This window comes from Malania oleifera, chromosome 2 (assembly GCF_029873635.1).
Source record: "Malania oleifera isolate guangnan ecotype guangnan chromosome 2, ASM2987363v1, whole genome shotgun sequence".
In the NCBI taxonomy this organism is placed as follows: Eukaryota; Viridiplantae; Streptophyta; class Magnoliopsida; order Santalales; family Ximeniaceae; genus Malania; species Malania oleifera.
Genome location: NC_080418.1, coordinates 70,747,489 through 70,775,130, shown reverse-complemented (window position 1 = coordinate 70,775,130; position 27,642 = coordinate 70,747,489). Strand labels below are relative to the sequence as shown.

At 33.8% G+C, this 27,642-nt stretch overlaps 1 protein-coding gene and 1 non-coding gene across 2 annotated transcripts; one reads left to right on the top strand and one right to left on the bottom strand.

Moving 5' to 3' along the window:
- The first annotated feature begins 12,424 nt into the window (after positions 1-12,424).
- On the top strand, positions 12,425-12,497 carry TRNAV-UAC (transfer RNA valine (anticodon UAC)). Its single transcript has one exon. It is a non-coding gene; the product is annotated as a tRNA-Val (tRNA).
- Positions 12,498-16,615: 4,118 nt separating this feature from the next.
- LOC131148683 (uncharacterized) lies at positions 16,616-18,330 on the bottom strand. The gene is made up of 2 exons (XM_058098561.1): positions 18,001-18,330; positions 16,616-17,002 (listed from the first exon to the last, which is right to left on the bottom strand). The coding sequence occupies exons 1-2, from the start codon at positions 18,242-18,244 to the stop codon at positions 16,773-16,775; spliced, it is 474 nt and encodes a 157-aa protein (XP_057954544.1). The 5' UTR covers positions 18,245-18,330; the 3' UTR covers positions 16,616-16,772.
- Between the last annotated feature and the right edge of the window lie 9,312 nt (positions 18,331-27,642).

The following is a 27,642-nucleotide window of genomic DNA, read 5'->3' as shown; positions in this document are numbered from 1 at the left end:
ACATCCAAACGGAAGAAAATATAAACTCTCATTAAGCATCAACCGAATTTCGTGTAAATTAGTTAATGAAAATCCTAGATTAAATCAAGGTTTTGATGTGCCTAACGTCAACAACAAAATAAGAAACAAGAGCTAGTGATTTATCAACGATGCTTTCAATTTTCGGTTTTAACCAAATAAAAGTTTAACAATGATATTTTAGGGAAACTAATAAACCATGAAACGCAAACGACATCGACTCACAACTCGAGTTACCGAACTTAGCCACTCATGCTTGCAATAAAAAAAACAAGTATGGAAATCCTAGTCTACTTAAGCAAGTATCAAAACTCACGCTAACTAAAGACAATAACTTTGAACACGAAATTAAAACACGCACTAATAAAAACTTAATCAAACACATACATAAAACAATAAAAATCAAACCTTTAACAAAAAATTACGAATAAAAATAATTAAATTAAAACGAATAAAAATTCACTACTAAAATTACTTGAGAATTCAAATAAATAATTGAAATACAATATCATTCAAGATCAATTTTTTTTTTCCAATTAACTTCAATAAAACATTAATCATAACCAACTTAATAATAAGAGAAGAAATAAAAGAAAAGCAAAGGGAGAGAGAGATAGAGAAAACAGAGGATGGGCGGCTGTGTTCACGGCTGCTGTGGAAGAACCGTGAGGATCTGCTGGAGAGGGCAGCTGCTGGTCTGCTGAGTTGCTGCTGTCTTCTGCTGAGTTGCTACTGGCCTTTGCTATGGTAGTAACAGAGGAGCTGCTGGAGGGGTGAAAATCTGGAGCAGACAGCAGAGGAGCTGCTGCTGTGCGGGCTGTAGCAGGGTGAAGATGGAGGGAGGCTGGCCGTGGCTCTGCTGGGTAGGAGTTGCAGCGGGAAGCAGGGGTTGCGGGTAGGAGTTGGTGTAGGGGCTGGTGTGAGGAAGAACAGAGGAGCAGGATAGAGAGGCCAGCGGGAAAGAAAGACAAGAAAAAAAACTAAGTAAGAGAAAAATAAGATGAAGAAGATGAAGAGGATGAAGAGGAAGAAGAAGAACAAGGAGCATGAGAGAGCCCCCACGGGCTGCCTTTTAAAAGAAGGAGGAGGAAGAGAATATTTAAAGGGGATGGGGAAAAACCCTATGACCAGGATTACCCAACCCGACCCGGCCATGCATGCCCGGGTCACATCAAATACCCATTTATATATATATTTTTTTCTCATTTTATTTGTTTTCTGTTCGTCGCAAATTCTGCTCTTCTGGAGCCCGTATCTCACAAAACTCAAAACACAAAAGTTGTAGATAATCCTTTCCTCTTTCTCTAAAAATTTGAATTGTATCAATCGGAGCTCGGACGGAAAAGTTATGTATGAAATACGAACAGGTATCGGTTTTGATTCCCGGGAATTTTCCTGCGACAAAAAAATTACCAAAACTTCATAAATAGTGCAATAAAGTTCAAGAATGATGATTTTGGCATTTTATTAAAATATTGGACAATTTTGGACATTTAATTAAAAATATAAACCGAAAAGCCCGGGTTAAGATGCCCAATTAAACAGTTTTGACCCGTAATCAGTCCCCATCGCCCATGTTAGAGGCCCCTGCTCCATCATTGCCACTAATGTGAGCACTACTACCTCTAGGGACCATCCTGCAATAATAACAAATTATTCTAAGAATCTAAGCCTCATAATACTATCCTTACTTTTACCTAACTAAAATGCTCTCGTACCACCTATTACTAATTTAAGGTCTAGTCCTACCATATGGAAAAGAAACTGACGATAGTTTACTATGATTTTCTTGAAATCATCACCCCAAGAAAAACACAGAAACCACCCCGAAATTCCTACTTCCAAACTGCAAAACTGAACCCTAAATTCTCATCTTAATTCCCCAACATTATCTTACTAATATTCTATTATATCCTTCTCAAAATTCTATTCCTATATTCTGGCAATGTTATCCGTTGTACTCTAGAGTCTACAGAATCTAACAACCTAGGCTTTGATACCAAAATGTAATGACCTCAAAATTTCACAACATTTTTAAAAAATAAAATAAAATATGAATAGACTGATAACCATTTACTCTGATACCCCTATAATGACTACTAAAAAACACTTATGCAGTGGAAAACATAATACTGTACAACCATATACACAATACCAGAATTCAATATTTCTCCAAAATATACATACATAAATACATATATTTCTAGTCTCATCTATCAAAACTCCTGGAGTCTACCAAAAGATACGTCTCCCTGAAAACACTTACCCTACAAGCAAGGCAATGCAACCGACTTCCCTATCTTCGAGCCTGATCTGCTCGTCTAGCTGGATCACTTGAAAAATGTTAGTTTACTGGGATGAGACAACTTTTAGTAAGAAAAAATATGGTATTACTAGTGTGTGGCAACTGAGTTTTCATAAATAATTTACTAATAAATAACTGAAACTGAGATAACCTGTAGAAATAATATACAGTATAACTCACACCTATGTGGCTTAAAAATATATCTGTAATATCTGACCTTTCTATTTATTCATACTTCTAGTATTATAATATATCTGCTGTTATCCTATAAATCTGTATATATATATTTATATATATTTATATGTATTTGTGAAAACCACCCTAGAAATCTGTATGTCATGATTTAACCCCTCATGACAGAGTTGTGCGGTTCATAAGCAGGACTTAACTCTCGTTGGCCCACCAGGATAAGTCAACTAAAACTCTATTAATCATCAGACCGACTTCCTCAACCCAGAATACTGGGGAGCCAGCAATCCCTTCAGGCACGGCAACTGATCTCTCCCTCATCAAATCGGCCACCTCAACCTAGAATACTAGGGAGCCTGCAATCTCTCCAAAGGCACGATTGACGGAAATCCACACACTATCTGAGATATGTATTTGCACTTTGATTTGAAATAGCAATGATACTATACTCTGCTGACTGAACCTGACTGAAATAATTCATCAGGGTCAGATACTGTATAGTACTAGTATATATAATTGTCCTGCTGTTTCATCATGATTCCAAAAATAACCATAACACTATAAAACTGATTTGAAAATAATGTAATATCTGACTGAAATAACTGTAATATCTGACTGTAATATCTGATCTGTAATATCTGACTGAATAAACTAAAATATCTAATCTATAATATCTGAACTAAACAAACTGTATTATCTGAGTGTTATGGTTTTGAAATTTTGGAAATCATGGTATTCTATAAATACTGTAAAATATCTGTCTATAAAATATCTATATGTAAAATATCTATCTATAAAATATATGTCTGTATATACACTGTAATTCATAATTTTGTAAAATCTAGTAAAGCATATTTCTATGCAAAAATACTGTAAATCTTGATATTCTGAAAAACTGTATAACTTCTGAATTGTTCTGATATTAACTCATGCCACACAACTAAAAAAAATAAAACCTATGTACTGAAATTTGTATTTTCTGATAATGAAGATAATTAATACTTTGTAGAATTTACCTCGAAACACATATATATTACTAATAAAATTTCTAAAATTCATAGCATAGCATATTTCCCTTACCTAACAAATTAGGCTCGTTTACTAATTTCTAACTCAAGCCCACGGCGTTCATAATTTCACCATCCTGAAATTATATGCATACATATTTTCCTGTCAATCAACTAAACTTTCAGAATAATTTCCATACTCACATTTCTTGAATTTATAAAGTATTATCATTTACCTGGATTCGTGAGAACACCCACTTGGTTCTCTAACCTACCTACAGTATAAACCCCAAAATCTTGAATTGACAACACTCAAATTACATCATCCCAAACACCAGTATAACAACATCTAAAACCAAATCTGGGTTTAGAAAAACCTACAAGCCAAATAACTCTTAAATAACCTACTTATCTTAATTTTGGGATGGTTCCCAAACTTCTCAAATCGAAATTTTGCTCCGGTTAAGCTGTAGAGAATCTCCCCAGGATCATTATGGTAGCTTTTGGTGGTCAAACCAGGGAGAAATGGAGACGGAATCTTAGAGAGAAGTCAGAGAAATCGAAAATCTAGTGAGAGAGAGAGAAAGTCAACTGAATTTTTGCCCAAAATTCGATTTTGCATATATATATATATAGACTGCTGCCACGTGGCTTTGTCGACGAGTCCCGTCGATGAGATATATGGACTCATCGACAAACTAAAGAAGGAAGTTCATCAACGAGAATAATGAGTTTGTCGATAAACCAAAGAGTCTGCATGTCCCCCTCTCAGTATCTCTTTGTCGACAAGGCACTGAACCTCATCTACGAACCGTATAAGGGAGTTCGTTGATGAAGCCAGGGCATTCGTCGACGAACCTTGCTTTACCTCCTTTAAATTTTCCTTTTCCTCTTTATTTAATTACTATTATTTTCTGGGTCTTTACAACTGAGCTTATTGTTCTTACATTATTGGTGTGCATTGATTGTTGCTGGTGCAAATTTACTTAATTGAGAAGCAAATATTTTGTACACAAATTGTATTGTGATTTTGTTGTATTCCAGGCATGCCCTGAGGTGGCGTTGATCAAGCCCTAAATGATTGGTTGTAAAAGGTTGAGGTTAGCCCTGTGTTAATTTGACCTGGTTATATTATGGTGCCGCTCCACCCGTGAAGTGGACCTTAATGTAATTCTTATACTTGTGAGCTAAGGCAGAGACGTAGGTTGTTTATAAAACTTCAATAACATATCTGGTGTTATCTCTATTTACCTGCTTTACCTTGCATGCATAATTAGCTTACTTGTGTAATTTAATTCTAGCATATATATATTGATTTATTTTATATCTGTATTAGATTGACACTAGGTTATGTAATATTGCAACTGGTTAATTGACTTAGGGGAGAAATTTAAAATACCAATTCAGCCCCCTCTTGGGATTACAGTAAAACTAACAAAATTTTCTCCACGAAAATTATAGAATTAATAAAAATATAAAAATACATATATTGTGTTACATATCAATTCATATATATACATATATTATACATTAAAATTAAAAGAAGTGATTGTTTTCTCACCTTCCTTCAACCAAAAAGTTCCAATATCAAAATATGACAATTATATATATATATATATATATATATATATATATTTATATACAAATATATAAACGAATGTCATTTAATAAGTTTTAAACTTTCCATATGTTATAAAATTAACGAATTTAAATTTTATTTAAAATTTACTTTTTAAATCCTCATCCAATATTATTGTAGTTTACATCAACATTTTATTTTTCTCAATTAGTTTTATATTTAAATTGATTTTTTGTACATAAATTTATATCATATGCACTTGTTAAGTTGTTCATAATATTTTTAAAGTCTTACGTACTACATGATGTAATTTTTATAAATATTACATCATTCATATAAATTTATTAATACTTGTCAATTATGTTAAATAAATAATATAAAATAATATATTAAATTATGATATTACCGTTAAAACTATTAGTTGAAACACATTTATATGTAATTATTTATCTATATAGATAAAGTATTCTAATCTCAAAAAGCTTATTGAGCTTTTCCTATTATTTATAAGTGTCAAAGGAAAAGAAAATGAGGAAGATGCTTTCATGCATTAAAAATATTTACAAGCGTGAAAACTGAACCCATTTAATTGCAAAAATATTTTTACTTTTAAATTTTCAAGTTTTCAAAGGATTATAAAATGTTTAGCTTATTTTTAATTTTTTAAAATTCGTATTTAAAAAGTGGAAAATAAAGAGCTTTCTTCTTTAATGTGCAAATTAATTTTTAATTTAATTTTTAAAATTTTAAATAATTACCTGAAAAATAAATATTTTTTTTTCAATTTTTAAAATTTTATGTAAGGAGGCAGTGGCACACAAACTCTATCCCTCTCGGCATTCTCTCTCTCCCTCATGGTCACCCCACAGCAGCACGCCCCCCCCCCCCCGGGGGCCGCGCAGCCCCGCCTTGCTCCGGCCTCACATTCTTCTCTTTCTCCCAAAGGTGAGATCTTTCTATGGTATTGGTTTTTTTTTTTTTTTCTTCTTTATATGATTATTATTGTTATATTTGTATTTGTTTCGTTATTATTATCATGTATGTGTTTATGTAATATTATGGTTTATTATTTCATATTGTCATTATTATCATGTATATATTTATGTAATATTATGGTTTATTATTTTATATTGTTATTATTATCATGTATATATTTATGGTTTATTATTTTATGCTTTTATTATTATCATGTATATATTTTTGTATTATTATGGTTTATTATTTTATATTGTTATTATTATCGTGTATATATTTGTATGATATTATTGTTTATTTTTTTATATTGTTATTATTATCATGTGTATATTTATGTGATATTATTGTTTACTATTTTACATTGTTATTTTTATCGTGTTTATATTTAAGTGAAATTATTGTTTATTATTTTATATTGTTATTATTATTATATTTATGTGATATTATGTTTAGGGTTTTGATTATTTGCATGTTATTTTTATTGTAGTTACGTGATATTTTTAGGGTTGTGATTATTGTCATATGTGATATTTTGTTTAGGGTTTTGATTTTTTGCATGATATTTTTATTATAGTTATGTGATATTTTTAGGGTTGTGATTATTGTCATGTGTGATATTATGTTAGGGTTTTGATTATTTGCATGTTATTTTTATTGTAGTTACGTGATATTTTTAGGGTTGTGATTATTGTCGTATGTGATATTATGTTTAGGGTTTTGATTATTTGCATGTTGTTTTTATTATAGTTATGTGATATTTTTAGGGTTGTGATTAATGTCATATGTGATATTATGTTAGGGTCTTGATTATTTGCATGTTTTTATTGTAGTTATGTGATATTTTTAGGGTTGTGATTATTGTCATATGTGATATTATGTTAGGGTTTTGATTATTTGCATGTTATTTTTATTGTAGTTATGTGATATTATTTTTAGGATTTTGATTATTTTCATGTTATTATTATTGTATTTATGTGATATTATTATTATTATGTTTCCTTTATTATTGTTATGTTATTGTTAGTATGTAGTTATGGTATTATTATTATATATTATGATAGTGCATTATTATGGTAGTTTACCATGTATTAGGGTAGCTTATTATTATAGTATCATTATCATGTATATTATGGTATTATTATCACGTAGTTTATATATATGGTAGAGCTTATTATGGTATATTATTATTATTATTATTATTATTATTATTATTATTATTACGTATTTTTAGTATTTTAGTTTATATTATTGCTGTATTTTTAATATTTTTATATTATATTGTTTTTTTGGGTGGGTGTGTCCCTATGATTATAAAAATGGCAATGGACATTTCAGACCTTACCTGTATTAGCTCTGAAGGGGGGGAGGGAGGGGGGGGGGGGGGGAGGGCTTCTAATGAGATCTCCTTTTTGGGGGTCTTATTAGAACTCCGCAGTTAAGCGTGCTTGGGCGAGAGTAGTACTAGGATGGGTGACCTCCTGGGAAGTCCTCGTGTTGCACCCCTATTAAAAACTCCGCCTATGATGCACTTAAATGTCCTAATTTTTTCACACACACCCGATTCCAAGCCCGGGTTAAGGAGGAGGGTTGCATTAGGTAGCTGACAGCCAGCGTAAAATTTGTCAAATCACTATGATATGAATCCTTACCGAATATTTGCTGGAGCGTCCCCTACGAGTGACACGTTACACTTGAATCACCCGGGTGTAGTGAAAAGTGGGCGAGGGTGGGCTAGGTCGTCGCCCCGAAGCGACGCACCGTGTCGGCGCCTGGGTACGGTGTCAAATATGCTAAGGTTCTTGCATCATTCTGGACGTGAGCAGGTAAAGACGTTAGTTCAGGAAACTAGGATTAGATTAGCAACTTGGAATATAGGGACACTTACGGGTAAAAGCATGGAAATTGTGGATACAATGATTAGAAGAAGAATTAATATAATTTGCCTTCAAGAAACTAAGTGGGTGGGGGGGAAAGTTAGAGAAATCAATAAATCAAGTTTTAAACTTTGATACACTGGAAAAGAAAAACATAAGAATGGAGTAGGCATTATTATAGACAAAAACTTAAAAGATAGCATTGTGGATGTAATTAGAGTAAGGGATAGAATTATAAAAATCAAAATGGTATTAGGACAAGAGATAATAAATATCATTAGTATTTATGCTCCTCAAGTTGGCTTAGCAGAAAATCTTAAGAGACAATTTTGGGAAGATATGGATAGTATTATACAAGGCATACCAGGGACTGAAAAAATATTTATAGGAGAAGATCTGAATGGACACGTTGGAAGAGATAATAAAAATTATGAAAGGATACATAGAGGATATGGATATGGAGACAAAAATAAGTTTGGGGAGATGATCTTAGACTTTGTTATGTCATATGATTTTAGTATAATGAATACTTGTTTTAAGAAGAGAGAAGAACACTTAATAACCTTTAAAAGTGGACAAAATAGAAGTCAAATAGATTTTTTTTTAACTAGAAGGGTAGATCGTGTATCATGTAAGGATTGTAAAGTTATTCCAGGTGAAAGTCTAACCACACAACATAGAGTCTTAGTGTTAGATATATGCATTAAAAAATGGAAGAAAAAGGATAAAATAAACCAGTGTAGGAGAACTAAATGGTAGAACCTAAAAAGAGAAAATATAATAAAATTTAAAAATAAAATGATCAAAGATGGGGATTGGACCTTAGAGGATGGGATAGATTCAAATACTCTTTGGAATAGATTAGCTAGCTCTATTAAAAAGATAGCAAAAGAGATTTTAGGCGAATTAAGGGGAAGATTCTCAAATAATAAAGAAAGTTGGTGGTGGGATAAAGATGTACAAAAAATCATAAAGACAAAAAGAATTTGGTATAAAACGTGGCAAAAATGTAGAAACAGCGATAACTTTGAAAAATATAAGGAGGTAAGAAAAGATGCAAAAAGGACCGTTAGTGAAGCTAAATATAGATCATTTAATAATTTGTATGATAGATTAGGTACAAAAGAAGGGGAAAGAGATATATTTAAACTTGCTAAAGTTAGAGAAAGGAAGAACAAGGACTTAGGAAATGTAAAATGTATAAAAAGTGAGGATGATATTGTCTTGGCTAAGGACGAAGATATTAAAGAAAGATGGTGAAGTTACTTTAATAAGTTGTTTAACGAAAACCAAATAGAAGGCTTAAATTTAGAATTGTCAAATGAGGAAAAGACTGAAAATATAAGATTTATTCGAAAAATTAGAGTTAACGAAGTTAAGTTTGCACTAAAAAAGATGAAAAATGGGAAAGCTATGGGACCAGATAACATCCCAATTGAAGTTTGGAAATGCTTGGGTGATAACGGAATTATATGGTTAACTAATTTATTTAATACAATTGTAAAAACTAAGAAAATGCCAGATGAATGGAGGAAAAGTACTTTAATACCTATATACAAAAATAAAGGAGATATTCAAAATTGTAATAACTATTGTGGAATTAAACTTATGAGTTATACGATGAAACTATGGGAAAGAGTAGTTGAACAAAGATTAAGGTTAGAAACGAAGATCTCAGAAAATCAATTTGGTTTTATGCCTGGGAGATCTACCACAGAAGCTATTTATCTTTTAAGAAGATTAATGGAAAAGTTTAGAGAAAAGAAGAGGGACTTGCATATGATATTTATTGACCTTGAGAAAGCATATGATAGGATACCTAGGGAAGTTCTATGGTGGGTTTTAGAAAAAAAGGGTGTATATTGTAGGTATACCGATGTCATTAAGGATATGTACGATGGAGTAATGACTAGTGTAAAGACTATAGATGGAGAAACTAGAGAATTTCCAATTACCATAGGTGTACATCAAGGATCTGCTTTGAGTCCTTATCTTTTTGCTTTAGTGATGGACCAATTGACTAAGAGTATTCAAAATGAGGTTCCATGGTATATATTGTTTGCAGATGATATTGTATTAATTGACGAAACTAGGGATGGAGTAGAGGCTGAGTTAGAATTATGGAGAGAAGCTTTGGAATCTAGAGGCTTTAAGATAAGTAGAAATAAAACAGAATATATGAAATGTAATTTTAGTAATGATAGGAGGAATATTGGAGACAAAGTTAAACTTGATGATGAGGAAATAAATAGCACTTGTAGATTTCGATACCTTGGATCTATTATGCAAGTTGAAGGAGAAATTGAAGATGATGTAATGCATAGAGTTAAAGCAGGTTGGGTAAAATGGAGAAGTTCTTCAAGTGTTCTATGTGATCGTAGAATACCCTTAAAATTGAAAGGGAAGTTTTATAGGACAGCTATAAGACCAACTATGCTATATGGATCAGAATGTTGGGCGACGAAAAAACATAATATCCAAAAAGTAAAAGTTGCCGAGATGAGGATGCTTAGATGGATGAGTGGTATAACATTGAAAGATAAATTAAGGAATGAACATATTCGTGGTAAGTTAGGTGTAACTCCTATAGAAGATAAGATAAGAGAAGGACGACTCAGATGGTATGGACACTTGCAACGTAGGCCTTATAGTGCACCTGTGAGGAAGAGTGACTTAGTTACTGTGGGGGGCAGTAGAAGGGATAGGGGTAGACCTAAAATAACTTGGGAGGAGATAGTGGGTAAGGATTTAATATCTTTGAATCTATCAAAAGAAATGGTCCATGATCGCATAAATTGACGGAAAAGGATTCATATAGCCGACCCCACTTAGTGGGACTAAGGCTTGATTTTGTTTGTTGTTGTTGTATATTTAAAAGAAATTTTATACGCAATCCACACAATTTAAGGTTTTAGATCCAAATTTCATGTTCCTATATGTAAAATAAGAGTTAAAAATTTAGACGAATAATGATAAAACTTATTATATATAAATTAGAAAAAAAGTGATATTTTTATAATTATTTTAAAAACTAGTGATGACTATTTTCAAAATCAAAATTATTTAGTGTTGTTCATTTATTTCATACAAATATAATAAAAATAAAAAATTAACTAATTTTTTAAAAAACTAAAAAAAAAAATCAAAATTTTGTTTTTTTTTGTTTTTTTTTTTTTTTTTTTTCTGAAATGGACGCGTTTGAGGTGTTGTATTTGCTCATTATGGTATGTTTGTACAACCATGAAAAAGTTAAAAAGCAGCTTCATATTTTTTTTGGTTTGCTAGGAGGTGATCTAGAGAAAATTTGGTGGATTGGATACTCCTCACTCGGTTATTGTTGAGAATTCACTTGTGAGCTTATCCCACATTGAAAAATTAGAGTGGATGATGAGTGCTTATATACATGATTAGACTCAAAATTAATAAACTTAAACTTTTGGATCAAGTTGGTGTTCACCCATGTGTATCAAACCCACTCATGGGCTCCTCCGATCCCAACAGTTAGGGGTGTACAAAAATTATCAAAAAATTGAAAATGGGACCGAAACCGAACCGAAACCATAAACTGTTCAATTTTTTTATTTTTAGTTTCGGTTGCGATTTTCAAAAATAAAAAAGTTCGGTTTCAATTTCGGTTTTGGTTTTATGTTGAAACCGAACCGAAAAACCGATTTATATAAGATATATATAATATGGCTAATAAAAATATAGCATGCAATATAGTCTTATAGTCACTATAGAAAATAAAATTCCTTAATAAATTTTTAAGAACTTTATGAAAAATAAATGTTATTTTTGTTAAAAGTGTCAAACATATTTTATTTTATTAAAATTATGAGTCCCTATAAAAAATTAAAATGCACAAAAAATTTTCAATTTTATGAAAAATAAAGGTCTTTTTTTTTTTTTTTGTAAAAAAAATCGGTTTAAAACCAAAAATCGCAACCAAACTGCCACATTTTCGGTTTTCAATTAAAGCATAATTTCGGTTTAAAAATCCCAAAACTGAAAATTTCAATTCGATTTTCAGTTCTGGCCAAAATCAAACTGCACCGAACCGTGTACAATCCTACCAACAGCCTCCAATTATGGTGTTTGGCATAATTTTTTTTTTGTTTGTCATGAAATCCTTTATCACAATTGGGTTCTAATAAATTTTGACAAACGCAAATAATAAATTCGATTTATTTGATAGAATTTGTATTCCATCCTGATGTACCAATGTGTGCGGTTAGTTTCATGAAGTAAGCATGTGTTACCCAAATAATAATAATAATAAGAATAAGTGGGTGCATCATATAACAAATACATACGTACATATATTTATTTATTTGGTTTCTAGCTTAAGAAGAACAGGCATATGAAGTAGAGCTGGGTAAGCTAACAGAAATAATTCCTGCCCAACGCCAGCTAAAGCGTCATCCGGTCATTCACAAATAAAATGATTTATAGCACCAATAAAGCGCACAGGCTGCCAGACGCTGTAGTGTAATGGTCATCACGTTAGTTTTACACACTAAAGGTCCCCGGTTCGAACCCGGGCAGCGTCATTCAGTTTTTAGCTATTTTTGCTTCTCATTTTTCTCATTCTAGTATTTAATGAAATGTAAAATACACTGCAACAAAATAAATTGAAAATCAACAAATTTATCTTTAATTTTCACTGAAAGAAATGTCTCCTTTCTTTTGTTTTTTCCCCACGCTAGTAAAGGGAAAAGTCAAATAAATGTTGGCCACAACACCAATTAGACTGCATCCTGTTTGGCCAAGCCTCCTCCCTGGTTAAAAATTCCTCCATACTCCTTCGCAAGCATCTCTCTCTCTCTCTCTCTCTCTCTCCTCCCAAATTATTGCTCCATGTGCAAGCATTGACAGTTAATAAAGCATTTCATTGTCTGCAACAAGAAAACTTCCTCAACAGCGATTAATGCCAATGGTCAACTCCAAGTTCAAGACGCAAGAAACCTTTGGGCACTTCCTCAACTGGGATTAATGCCAATGTGCCTTCATTGTTTCCAAAGTGGTGAGAGTGCAAATGCACATTTGCTTCTGCATTGCTATTATTCTGACCACATTCGCTGCAGGCTGTCGGGTGTTTTGAGGACCATACCATTAGGTGTGCCCTTCTTCCCTGGAAAACATTTTCCTTCAAAATTTTAGAGGCTATGGTAGAGAGGAAGGACAGATATTTGGGGGATGTGTTATTTTCAGTAGTGTCTGCATTTCCTTGTAGGGTTTTCCTACATAAGTGCTTTTCATTAATTTGTTTCTTTTTCATGTTTTATTTACTGTAGGAGGATCCATCATCCTCCATTTCATGTATTCTTCCTGCCGTAATAATATTTCTTTTGCCCAAACAAGAAAAAAATAAACATGCAAATCTAGGATAGGTTGATTTGCATGTGACTGCAAAATAAATTCACAGCTTATACACCTGCGTGTTACATAACGACGTGACGTGCACTCCAACCTTTTTCTATGTAACTATTATTACCATCCTACCTACGACTGATATTTTGTTTCTTGATATTAAAGGAAGAGCATCAGTAAGAGAGAGAGAGAGAGAGAGAGTACAAAGAACAAACAAGAAAGAAATCTGGCAGTAGAAAAATAAAAGTAAAAATAAAAACAAAGAAGCAAAAATAAGTAAATTGTACACACCAGAGAATAGGAAACAAGGCATAGTGATGGAGGGCAATCACCACCATTAGGGCTGCCTATTTGGCATACTTCTTTAGGTATATGTTTTGGATCCCAAGATACCAGTAAACTTTGATTATTTTGCATTTCTTTATTAATTAGAGGTTGTATTGTAATTATATGTTTTAGTTAACTACAGGGTGTATATACATTTGGTAGTTGTACGTAGGAGTGAATCCCATAAAATCCTGCAATCCGAGTTCCACTCAAAACTATTCCTATGTCTAAAGAGAAAACAACTCCTCCACAGAGCTCGGACACCCCAAACTCTCCTCCCTTATTAAACCCAATTCATCTCCTCTTGGGTTGCCCCAAGGGCCAATGCTAAAAAGAGCAACTCCACAACTGCCAAGCATAAGGGCAAATCCAAAGAAAGATGAGCTTTAGTCATAGTACTCTGCTCACATGATACAAATATCAGGTGGCAAAACTTATTATTCATTAAGCCTCCTCTTTTGCAAATAGTCATTGGTATTTATCTTAATGAGAAATCATGCACTAAACAAAAGCCTAACTTGGAAAGGAATCTTAGCATTCTAGATAAACTCCTTTTGAGGAAAGGAACCATCAGCCAAAGTTTGGTGTGTCTGAGCAAAAGAATCTCACAGTACAAATTATAGAACTGTTAGCACACCAAAGCTTCTCTTCCAAAGTGAAGAAAAGCCAGCACCAGTCCAAAATAGAAATCAAAAAACTAAACTCAGCAGCCTGTCTATCATTACAAGGACTAATGGTCTGTTTGGGAATGAGAAATTTGAAGTTTGTGTATTTGAATTTAGAGAGTCCACGTACAGATACAATGTTTGCTTTAGTTTAAAGGGTGAATGAGTTTGATTTAAGTTCAAAGTGTACTTAAAGACACCAAATACATCGGTTTGAAGTCACCCATGACCCCATGAATTTCAAATCCAAGTCCCCCACTCAAATTTAGGATTGGAATTGGAGTTTTCAAGCGAACCTCCAGCTTCTTCAATGAAACCAGAGAGAAGTCCAAGCTCAATGGTTGTGAAACTATGGTTGCTGGATGTGGGGTTTCAATTTGGGGATTCATAGGAGTTTTGACAGCAAAGGTTAAGGATCAAGCAATAACAGTGCTCGCAATGGCCTTGTGATGGTGGGGCTTCAGCAATTGGTTTTCAGTGGAACAATTTGACGTGGGTGAGGGCTGCGGCTACAGGTGAGGCCTCAGTTTGCTACTCTTTTTTCTTTTTGATGGATGCCCAAGTCTTGGGGATTTAGTTGTGATTGAGGATTTTTAGTGGACCTTTTGGTTGGAATGGAAGAAAATGATGAAGATGCTAATGGACACTGTGATCCAAGGTGAAGATATGGTATTTGATGCAGTTTTGTGTTTAGTTGTGCATGGTGGAGGGAATGTAGTTCCAGAGGAGATGAGCTCATAGATTTGGAAGGTCACTACAGTTTGCAAAGACTGTTCGTTGAAAAAGTTTAATTTGAACGAGTTTGAACAGAGGAAGAAGAATGAAAAATATAAGGATGGGTGAAAAGGTTTTGTCCATTATGTAATGAATGCTCAAGGGAGACTTTGGAAATGATGATTTCTCTGTGGAAAGGTTTGAAAATATGAGCTTGGTTTCTGAAGAAACCATGGGGTCAAAGCAAAACGTTAATGCAGAAAACAAAACAATTCTTTTCTGCGGGAAATGGAGGTGGAAAATTCTATGGAAATTCTTGGAATTTCTGATTGCCTTGAATCACCAAACTTGGAATTTCTGTTCAGTCTTGAACCAACCTATTACTGGAGTAGTTCAACCTTTAAAGGACCCATTTCCTTAGGATAAAAGTTTTATGCACTTAGCCCAGATTCTCAATGGATAGGAATGCAAATGCAATTTGCTTGAAGGAGATTGATATTCACATTTATATCATGTATTTGTGTTGTGGATCTCACAATTATTTGGCTGGTTATCTTTTGTCAAAATGAGAACTCAGCTATACATTTCAATATCTTTATTTTTTTTAATAATTTGACGCACCTTTTTATATTCCAACTTTAAAATATAGCAGTTCTTAATGTATCCAAATAGTGAATTTCTAAAGGCAAGCATTTCAAATTCATATCCTTTAAAATATTATCTAAACAATGAATATAAATTGCATGCATTTCAAATTCAAGAATTTAAAACATAGTTAAAATGGTGTATTTTAAAATACACATGTCAAATACAAATTCATGTTCCCAAACGCAATCTAAAGAAATTACAGCTCATAAAACTATGGCATGCACATTCTCTATTGGGAACTCAAAACAAAAAAGGACAACACTTCCCTAGTTGTCTATCCTAACACACTATAACACTATGTTTGGAGAGGTCTTGGATTTGGATTTGTATTGAATTAAAGGAGATGTAATACAAATTGAATTCAAATTTGCCCAAATCCAAATCCAAATACAAATCTAAGGTTCGAAATCCAAGGTCTCAAATGCAAGTTAAAGGTATTCCCAAACCTGTGGCATCCACATATTCAACAGACAATATTATTTTATTAAGGGATGGCTTCAAAGTTCAATCCCATAAAACAATTAAGTATAGGGTATATGACAGAAAACACAACAATTTGTAATTTTATTCAATTGTTTCTTTGTACTTTTTCAAGATATATCTTTTCTAGAAAAAGAACATTTATTAAAAAATAAGAGAAATACAAAGAGAAAAAAAAAATTCTATGAAAATAACAGCATCAACAATCTCATTGAAACTCTAAAAAACAAGCTCCTTTGGAGCAACCACGAGAAAAGGCTCATAAATAAGCCAGAAGCAAATTCTGTGTTAAATCAGCACATGATTCCGGTTGGCTCAATAAACTCAAAGCACTGTAAAAAAAATGCATTGTGAAATATTATTACTGCAAGAATCTGTTACTATTTTAGAAAGAAGTGGCTTCAATTCTTAATTGACAATGAAAATATATTGTCAATAAAAAAACAAAGGAAATAAAGGATATATAATAGAGAACACAATAGTTTGTAATTTATCAATTGCTTCACAGTAGCTTTCCATTTATACGCTTACATCTTGTTAGATAATCTTTAAAGACAGAAAAAATTCATCCAAAGATTGTATTACAGCAAAATTTTGGACTAGGCTTCAAATTCTCCAGTGCTATTCAGCATCAAAATTCAAGAACATTTTATAGGCATTTCTATCTGAAGAGTAATAATTTTTTATCAGGTTATCAACCTGAAAACCTAGTTTTTTGTAGAGATTCAAGGCAGGAATCCTTGAGGGATCAACATGGAGAGATACACAGAGGGCTTTTCTACTTTTGCATATACCAATTGCTGCTTTCAACAGTGCTTCCCCATGGCCTTGCCTTCTATAATTCTCCTTCACTAATTATTTTCCATTAGTTAAAGAGAAAATCCCATGTAAGATAACAGATTTTGGTCAATAACAAAAACAAGAGATGCATATTCTATATTCTATCATCAAAAAGTCATCTGTGCCTAAATCAATAATATTCAATTTAGAAGCAATAAATGAGTAATTCACAAAAGTAAATACCATAAACAAACAAACAAAATATTTGACCATTTTCCCAAAAATGTTGCTGCATTTGGGAGCATGAATTTTGGATCTTGGATTTGGATTTGGGTAAATTAGATAAATTTCAATATAATTTTATACCACACCTTATCCAAATCTAAGATCTCTCCGAACATAAGATGAATGTATTTGTAATTTACCCTTTTCACCAAACATCTGAAATCTAAATTTACCTCGAATGTGAGAATAGTTAACAAATTATTCCCAAACACAAAGCTCGCAAAATGACTTTTGAATTATTAGCCAACAAAAAATAAGTTGAATAATTTCCCAAGTCTTGAATTAATTGTGAGTAATGATGCAGTGAAGCACATCCATTTTATTAACTTAATGTGATTTCGCCAAACTATTCTCAATAGTGCACGCATATACAAGATAATTCCTGAATCTTAATTTATTCTTCTTTTTTATTTTCAGATGAACATAATCAATTTTTATATACCTTCATGACCTCATCATATACGCATAATTGGGTTTCATCGTATCAGCGTTATAAAGTTTATTCAAATCAATTTCACATGCAAAACAGAACCACTAAATTCCCCCAAAGATACAGTAATTTGATCATAGAAAATCTCATGATAAATTCCTAACAGTGCCTGCATAAGCAGGTGCCGAATAATTCCTCAATATTGAACCTTTCCCATGAACAGAATAAAAGATTTTTTGGACATTTTGTACAGTTGCATCAAATGAATAATTAGTATTATGCGTATTTCCTAAAATCGACCAAACAATTCAAGATAGGAAAAAACATGTTCTTTTTGAAGGATGAGATGGTAACCTGCGAGTTTTGTGATTGAAGTGCACAAGGAAGAGGGTCGCGAGTGCATGACATACCCTATAAGTTCGCCATCAATCTCGCAGTAAAGCAATCCAGAATTCTTCTTTCTCAGTTCTTCCTCGAAGAAACTAGATAGGGATTCGTGTTTAGGGAAGATCTTTTTCTCCAACCTCACTATGTCTTCCACTAGCTTTGCCCAGTTAGGGGAGTTTCTCTGAAGCTCCACAATGACCCCAGCCGCCATGAGTTGCTCGACGTTTTAGCTCTTGCCCATCTTCCATGCCCTATGTTGTGTCGCGGTCCACATCAAACGTCTTGAAATTATGGTTTGTACTCTTAACTATATATTATTTTATAAAATATTAAATAATAATTTGATTGGAACAATTTTTTTCATTTTGATGCATTTCTCGCTAGATCATTTAGCGAGTTTTAAATGGTCAGGACTCTTTGTGTGTTGATGTGTGGCACTTAAAACTCGTTGGACAATCCAGTGATTAATCGAGGAGGCCTTCCTGCTCTTAACGCATGTCAAGTAAAACTCGCTGGATCATCCAGCGAGATTTACACTACCTGCGAGTCTTTTTTTTTTTTTTGTGATTAGTTAAAAGTAAATTGTATAGATAAAAAATGATATGTACAATATGTGGGCATACCCTGAGAAAGGAAGCAAAAGCTCCCAAGCAAACACTAATCAATCAATGACAAAACTGGGCATATCCAGGGCCAACGAGATGTGACTTTGAATTACTCTAATCATTGTGACTGACGAGGTAACACTTAATTCAAACCTTCTTTTGTTTCTGAAATGGCAAATAAAATAGACCATTGAAAAATGTAATGTTTTATAAAAAGTTCATTAATTTATGTTCTTGATTATGCATGCGTACTTGGACCAAAGAACACATAAATGCTAAGGAAGTATCATACATCAACGTGACATGTTTATCATGCAATTATGCAACACCATGCATGCCTACCCAATATCATGACCAACCTTCCATACTTTAGGTAATGGAGTGATTTGTTGATCAAAAATTAGAAGACTAAATTGAGGGGATACATTCTAATCCTTTGAAATTTTCTCTAATTAATTTGTAGAATCACTCAAATTTTATTTCCATGTAACCCTATACTATCCTACCCATAATGTATTTCCCTATATTCTTGTACCCTTGTATTTTGTTATTTGTGGAAAATACAAAATGAATGGAAATGTGATTGAATAAAAAGGGCCCGGTTGTATTGCAGCTATATGTACAAACAAGATGTTTGTTGATTATTAATAATTTAACTACTCCTAAAAGGCAAAAGCCAAAAATTTGATAGTTCTATGTCACAAATTCGAGCTTGAACAAGGTTAAGCTCAACTCATTTAGGCATTTGAGCATTACTTTATAAACTCTCATTTGGGTGCGTTAAACTTTACAAATTTTAATCAAACACTTTTAGAAGCTTGCTAATAGACTTGTTTAAAGGCCCAAATTGATGCTATGATAAAGATGTCAATTTTCAAATCAATAAACTCTACTCTCTTTTGGAGTCAAGAGTTGCAAACTTATTTGCCCTCAAAAGTTATTAACATAATATATTTGTTAGATTCATTTATTAACATAATGAATCTATTAGAAGCACCTATTCAAATCCATGCACTTGTTCAAAGAAAAAAATTTTAATCGAGAATACTAGTATGGTCATAATGTCTATTTACAACTTTCATTCACAACAACTATACACAACTTTCATTCGCATATACATCTTGGGGAAAATAAATAAACATTCCCAATTATACATAAATAATGCAACGATGCTATACAAATGAAATAAAAATAATCGATGCTATACAAATGAAATAAAAATAATCAATGTTATACACATGAAATCAAAAGAATGAGACTAGTCAAGTGCCGCAGGGAGGTTGTCTCCGGTGTCGGGGTGGCTGCCATCTATGTTTGCCCTTTCCTTCTTGGTCATCTGCATCTGGTGTCCTATCTCGTCATTGTCATGTATGTCTATCATCTCCGCCAAGAGGTACTGCATAATTAGCATCCATGCGAAGAGGATGGGGAGATGACTCATATAATGACTCTGGATGAGATTGAGGTGACATTGTGGGTGCATCCACATCCTCCAAATCTAAAATGTCATCCAGCAGGTATGACATGGATGGGGTGGCAGTAGAGTTAGACGAGGCATCTTGCTGTCTACTAGACGGTCCCGTAATGTCAGCTCATGGCGAAGATGCATACGATGTTGACGTACCAAACACGTACTCTGCCTGTACAATAGGCGGCTCACTAGAGTGGCTTAATGGACAATTGGAGGCACACAAAGCATGTCCTTCTCATACTAGAGCTGCTCAACCTCCTCGTGTAGTTGGGTCAGGTTGAGGTCTATGGGTTTGTCATCTGTCCTCGTGGACAGGTACGTGTGGGTTAACGTCTTCTTACGAGGCTCATATATACAATAGCAGTCCTGTCCACAAAGCGTCATGTGACAGACCTATACTAGCTAAAGTATGGGTCATCCGAATGCAAATGACTGTCCTTCGCCTCGACCGAGATGATATGCTCTTGTCGATGCTCCCATGCAGTCACGTACATCTCATGCACAATCGTCCAGTTTGTTACGCCTCGACAGCATCCATCAATGTTATGTAGGTCTTGCCTATGTACATCTACACTAGATGTCAAAAAGGGCTCGGGACTGCCTTGGCGATAGCCAAACTACTGCAGAACTCGGTTAGGGAGATACCACTCGATAATATTAAAGCATATGAGTGGCACTTGGACTACCCACAAGTCACTCCCAACTACATAATCGGTGGGTAGATCGGCTATAATATCATCTGTGTAGGGCCTCAATATGAATTGCACTTAAACATAAGTAAAATTTAAGCGAATTATACATATCTGGTAGAAAAAAAAACTATGATGTGCTAGACTTTAATTGGACTATACCTCATGCTCCCAGTGCATGTCTAACTCAAACCTGTACCAGGGCAATGTATGCTACACAACTAACAGCACGCTCATCTCGTCCATTTGTTGACTTTTTGAGTATAAACCCTGTTTTGATATTGACAAAGTACAAGTATTTTATGTGTGTACTTAACTTGTGAGTAAGTATATAATTCAGAACACACATAAGGGAAAGGAAAAATGGAAGCCTGAAATACTTAAAGAACATATCGTCCGGCGTGTTCCATGAAGACAAAAGAGCAAAGAATAAAGAATACTTGTTATTTCTTTTGTAATTGCATTTAGTTTTTATATTTGGTCTGTAATAATCCATGTTCTGCATGATGTAATTAAAATGCTCAGGACAAACCATAGACTGACCATAGGGAATCAACAACCATAGACAGACCTTAGGAGACCACATCATTTATGAAAAGCCTTTTCCTAAAACAACTAAAATCATACAAAAAAGTTTAAATCATTTAGGATAAAAAAATAGGGCTAAACCTTAAGTTTCCACTAGGCCCGGTCGACCGACCTATTCAATGTTCAATACCTCAGTCGACCGACTACCTTGGCCGACCGACCATTTTATAACATAGAACCCTAACTGACCGGCCTCACTTTTAGGCTTGTTTTTATCATACCCCGGCCGACCGACCTTTTAGTTCAAAAAGGGCCCCAGCCAACCGACCACCTAGAGCGGAAAATGGCCTTAGGCCTCAGTCTACCGAACCTATAAAGGGGGGAAAATCACCCAAGGACAGCCGACCGGCTCTTTCCTTGGCCAACTGAACCCATTGAGAAATTCAAATTTGGTGTGTGAGGTCAGCCGACCAATGCTAGCGTCAGCCGACTGAATCTCTCGGGTTTCAGCAATTTTCAGCGCTTAAACATGTTTAATTTTGTGATTAAACATTTCTAAAATACCAAGCATGTCCCTTAATGGTCAAAATTTTTAGAACTATATATATAGCCCCTCTCATAAGCATGCTAGGGCAAAATTTTTTACACTCTCTCCCACTCTCTTTCACTCATTGTTTAGAAAAATCTTTATGGAAAGAGAGTATTTATTTTGGGCATTTATTTTTGTATCCATAGCATTTACTCTCACTTGTTCAATAACTTTGAAAATATTTTTGAGAGCAAGCTTTGAGTGTTTCTTATATTATTTCTTTGATAAAATTTTTTTGGAAAAACTCTTCGTAGCTTTTGAATCTTTGCACATCTATTGCAAGATTCAAATGCTCATATAGTATTTATTACAAAGACATTTTTTAGCATAAATCCTAATTTCTCTAAACATTTTCATTGCAAATCTTTGTTGGAGAAAATACTTATTACATTTAGATCTTTGAAGCTCTTATTGCATATTTCACTTCACATCAAAGATCAAACATATTGGTTTTTACTAAAATCATCTTAAGAGCAAAACCCTAGGTTCTCATGTTATTCTTTGAAAAATATTTTTTTGCAAAAATATTTTGTAGGGTTTAAATCTTTGAAGCTTTTCATCACATGTATATATATATATATATATATATATATATATATATATATATATATATATATATATATATATATATTTATTTATTTATATAATCAAAGATTGCAAAATTATTTTGAAAATGCCCTCACTTTACTGAGCATAAATCATATCATACTGGAGTGCATATTTGAGCTTTAAAGTTGTACATATCTGCTTATTTGAGAAGCAATTTATTTGTACAAAAAATATTATTTTATTTTTACCAGTTTGGCTTAGCTTGTAAATTGAGCTAGGGAGACTCTGCCCTGTAAATAAGTCCCAAATTGGTTCAGACTTGGTTAGGAAAGTTAGAATTTGCACCATCCTATAAAGTGTGCACTGTTTGAATCAGCTTGGTAATTGAGCTGAGGTGTCTCCGCCTCGTAAGGAGAATTGGTTGTGGCTCAGTCCCATAATTGAGCTGGGGAGTTTCCACCCTATAAGGAGAGTGTAAGTGGCATCGCTCCGCCAAGTTAAAGTGAGCACTTAGTGAATCCTTGGACTGCTGGCTCAAGGTGGGGACGTAGGCAGGATTAGCCGAACCCTGATAACAAATTTCGTGTTGCGCTTTCTCTTCCCTACACTGTTTAATTTCCGCACGTTAAATTTCTATACATGTATGTCTAAATATTTATTGTCTTCATTATTTTACATACATGCTTTTAATATTGTTGGATTTTGGGATTGAATAGAAAAACCCTAGGTTGTGTATTACTAGTACTATGATTCGTTCATACCGTTTTACCACAAAATCATAACACCAACACGACAAACATACTCAACCGACCTATCGCTCTGACTTACGTGCCCAAGTTCTAGTCTATCAACCTAGAAACGAAACCATTAATGGATTTACCGTAGTTTTCCAAAAATCGTCATTCCTAGAAAAATACAGAAGACCATCAAGGATATCTACTTGCAAGTTTCCATACCACTATTCCACCTAACCTACCCACTTTTATCCTTATCCTAACTCGAACCTATACTCTGGCATTAATCATCCTTAAAGTCTGTAGAACCGTTAGGCTCTGATACCATTTGTAACGCCCCAAACCCGCCAAGTGGGGCCCAAAGGTTACATGTTTTATTCCTCTGTTTTTGATATCATAAACTACATTCACACAATGAAAATAAATAAACAATCTCTATTTAAATAACATAATTTATCTATAAATCTCAAATAAAATGACAACATCCATTTGTTCATATTACATCCTAGCATTTAAAAATATAAACTATACATAAACTGTTCTTACATTCACCCCAAAATTTACCAAAAATACTACCCTGCCTGGAGCTCTAAGCTCGGTCACTTGAAGGACTTGAAAATGTAATCATTCACTAAGATGAGACACATCCTAGTAAGGAAGAATAAACCATAACAGTGTGTGGCAGAGACTTTAATAAATACAAAATATAATCATTTGCTATTCAACATTAATAAATAAAGCACATACAGATTACACTCACACGTACATAATTATTTTTAGTGATAGTTCCCGAGAATAGGGAAGATTACCCGCCCATACAAGTAGCTTCCCTCTACTTTAGTACCAATACCATGGAACTCACCTTACTATTGACCTCATAGGTCATACCCGGTTTTGATAATGACAAATACTCAAGTATTTGATGGTTATCGAGTTTGTGTGCAAGTATATATTAGCAGATCAACTGATGACACATAAAGACTCAAAGTATAAAGACCCTAAAATTTTCTTTTGTTGTAATTTATATTATTTCTCAATTTGGGTCAGTAATAGTAAATATAGGAAAAGGTCTGTAATAATCTCTGCATGTCATGCATGTAGGTAGTTGTAAGCTCAAAACCTTAGAAAAACCTTAGGGATGACCCTTTGGTCGACTGACATTAGGTTTTTGGGATTGAACTCAAAGACCTTAGAAAGACCCTAGGCCATTGCACTTACTCTTAAGATAGTCCCCAATATCAAATATATTATCATGGGAATAAACTGAATTATGTCTGGGATTAAAAGGTAAAAATTAGAAGGCGTTCAGACGATCGAACCTAGTAGTTCAAACTGCCTCAGGGAACTGAACCATGGACGAGTCAAAATGTTGACCTGTGTTCGGAAAACTGAACCAAAAAGGAACGTATCTTCCACGGGCGACCGAACCTGTGTCAGGTACTTTACCACCAACTCGGGCGCCTGAACGTTCACGTTCAAAACAGCCTCGGGCGACCGAACTTATGAGTTCAGAAAACTGAACTTTAGATCAAACGAATGAATTGCAGACCTTTTGGAAATCGCCTCGGTTCAGCCAACCGAACCTTGAATTGAGCACCTGAACCTTCAAAAAAAACTTTTTTGACTGAGTCTGTTCGGGCAACCAAACCGTGGTTCAGCCACCTGAAACTCTCGGGTTGTTTTATATTTTTACCACGGTTAGATGGTTAAACAGGATTATTTTTACTAAACCATTTTAAAACAAATTTAAGAATTACCTTGGTGTCCCCAACGATCATAATTTGACCCACTTCTATATATAGGGGCTCATTTTTGAAAATTAGTGAGATATTAGCAAGATCATTAACGAAAAATCCTCTCAAATTTAAAAATTCTATTTTGCCTATACTACTTCCAAATACTTTCACTCACTCATTTCCTTGATCATTCAAGCATTGTGAGAGTTCCTAAATGTGCTAGTGCTTTATTTTACATTACTTAAAACTCTCATCTATGTGGTTGTTATTTGTTTGATTTTTGAGAGTCAAGCAAGAATGTTTCCTATAGATTTAACTTGATAAATCTTGTGTTGAAAAAACTCATTAGCTTGAGGATTTTAGCATTGTCATTGCAAGATTTCCTAAAGCAATAGTTTTTGTGTGCAAAGAATTTTTACAAGCTATATTTCAAACAACTTTTGTGCTTATTTCACTGAGCAAAATCTTTTGAGTTTATTTGAATATTTTTATCAGCATCTTTGAAACCCTAATCAGAATATTGAGATTTATTATATCTTGTTTCAAAGAAATAGCTTGTTTGTATACTCTTGAGCATATTTGAGATTATACATTTCTGAGTGTTGATAGCACATATACACATCACTAAGCTTACAATTCCTATACTGTTGGTGTGCATTGATTTGTTATTGTGCTTAGTGGTACATATCAGCTTGTGTAAGATTTTTGTGTACATAAATTTTATATTCGTTATATTCTAGGTGTGGACCTGAAGAGGGAGACTAGCCCTGTGGAATAGTCTCGGATTGACTTAGACCCGGTTAGAAAAATTAGGTGCACCATCTTGGTAAAGTGTGGTTAGGTTGAGGTCAGCCCCATGAATTGATCTAGTTGTTACCGGTGCAGCTCCACCCGTTAAGTGAGCATTAGTGGAATCCTCGGACTTGCGAGCTAGAGGCGAGGACGTAGGTATAGTTGGCCGAACCTCGATAACATATCGTGTGTACACACTATATTTCTGTAATTTATTTACTGCACGTGTATGTTATATTATGAATGTAGCACATGATTTAATTTCTGCACATTTTATTTATCTGATCATTTAGGATTCCATAGATAGATCCTAGGTTGTGTATTACTACTTGTGAAATTGAAATCAACTTAGGAAATTTTAAATACCCAATTCACCTCCCCTCTTGGGTATACACCAAAGTAAACACTTACTCAGTAAGCACTTAGGTTATGTATACAGGCAAAGTCCTTGAGAATTGGGAAGATTATCCACCAATACAAGTAGCTTCCCTCTGCTCTAGTACCAGATTGAAAATTACCAAGGCACTTGCCTTTCTCAGCAAGCTCTCGGATGGAGAGTTTTACTTTGCTTTAAATATTTATGTAATTAAGTTCACACACGTAATTTATAAACCATTTCACTAAGATCCATGCGTATACATAACTATACACATCCACACATGAAATACTGTCCACACAGGACTCACATCCATATAGGATTTTGCACAAGTTCTTCCCCGCCAACCATCACTGTCATACTTTCAAAATGACCTATCCATAGTACATCAATAAAACAACCTCTCCTCGGGCCTGCCAATGTTTTACCCCAATATATAACAACAATATAACGAACTTCGTAGACCTGCCAAAGTTATATCGTGATTATATCTAGGCAATATAACGAACTCCTTAGGCCTGCCAACATTATATTGTGATACACATGGATACCCACACAAAATGACCCATTCACGCACATCAAATTATTCACCACACAGTAATCACAAGTTGCCAGTATTTGCAACCAGTTAAATTACAAAAGTTATATTCATGCCACACAATTTTTCCCATATATAATATATATCAAAAATCATTATTTTCCAAATACCTAACTGTTCAGAAAATCATACCTAAGTATATAAATTTGTATAATTGAATTTAACCAGTTCAAACTTAGTAAAACTTGCTATAATTAATTCCTCTTACCCGCTCCCTAAAATTCTGCCCAAATCGAATAGAAATGAAACCCTGTATTCCAAAAATCCTATCTTAATTAGTTTAACCCCAAAATATTTATCATTTAACATCTCCTAGGTCCACACACTCCCAATACTAAATTTAATATTAAAATATCCTACTTACCCTGGTTTTGGAGTGGTGCCCAAGAACTCTAAATCAAATTTCTGCTTTGGCTAATTTGAAGAGAAACTCCCCAGGAACCTCATGGTGGTTTCCAATCGTCGAATCGGGTAAAATCTGGGCCAGATTTGAAAAAAAGAAGGAAATCGAAACCTAAAAATAGAAAATGAGAGAGGAGAGAAAATTCGCGGAAGAAAAAGATCCAAGGCCTATTTATAATATGGCGTTCGTCGACGAGTTTAAAAACTTCGTCGACGAAGCCAAGAAGAACATTCGTCGATGAGGTCATCATGTTCGTCGACGAAACAATTAAAAACTTGAATTTTCCCTACTCCTGGTAATTCCTTGTCGACGAGATACATATAATCGTCGATGAAATCGAGAAGGATGTTCGTCGATGAGGAGAACTAGTTCGTCGATAAATCCCTGCTTGTATCTTGGTGCAGCTAGACATAAATGTAAGAGCAATATGAGTATAGAAAATGAATGTTGTATGAACATGTGTGTAAGGGATAACATGAATGTTTATAATTTAGAGTGCATGAAACCATGCATATGTAAGTGGAAATGAATATATCTAT

Coding starts and splice junctions, on each gene's coding strand:
- LOC131148683 (XM_058098561.1), bottom strand. CDS start 18,244: ATGGCGGCTGGGGTCATTGTGGAGCTTCAGAGAAACTCCCCTAACTGG. Junction 17,003..18,000: donor TTCAATCACAAAACTCGCAG/GTTACCATCTCA, acceptor GAAAATAATTAG/TGAAGGAGAATTATAGAAGG.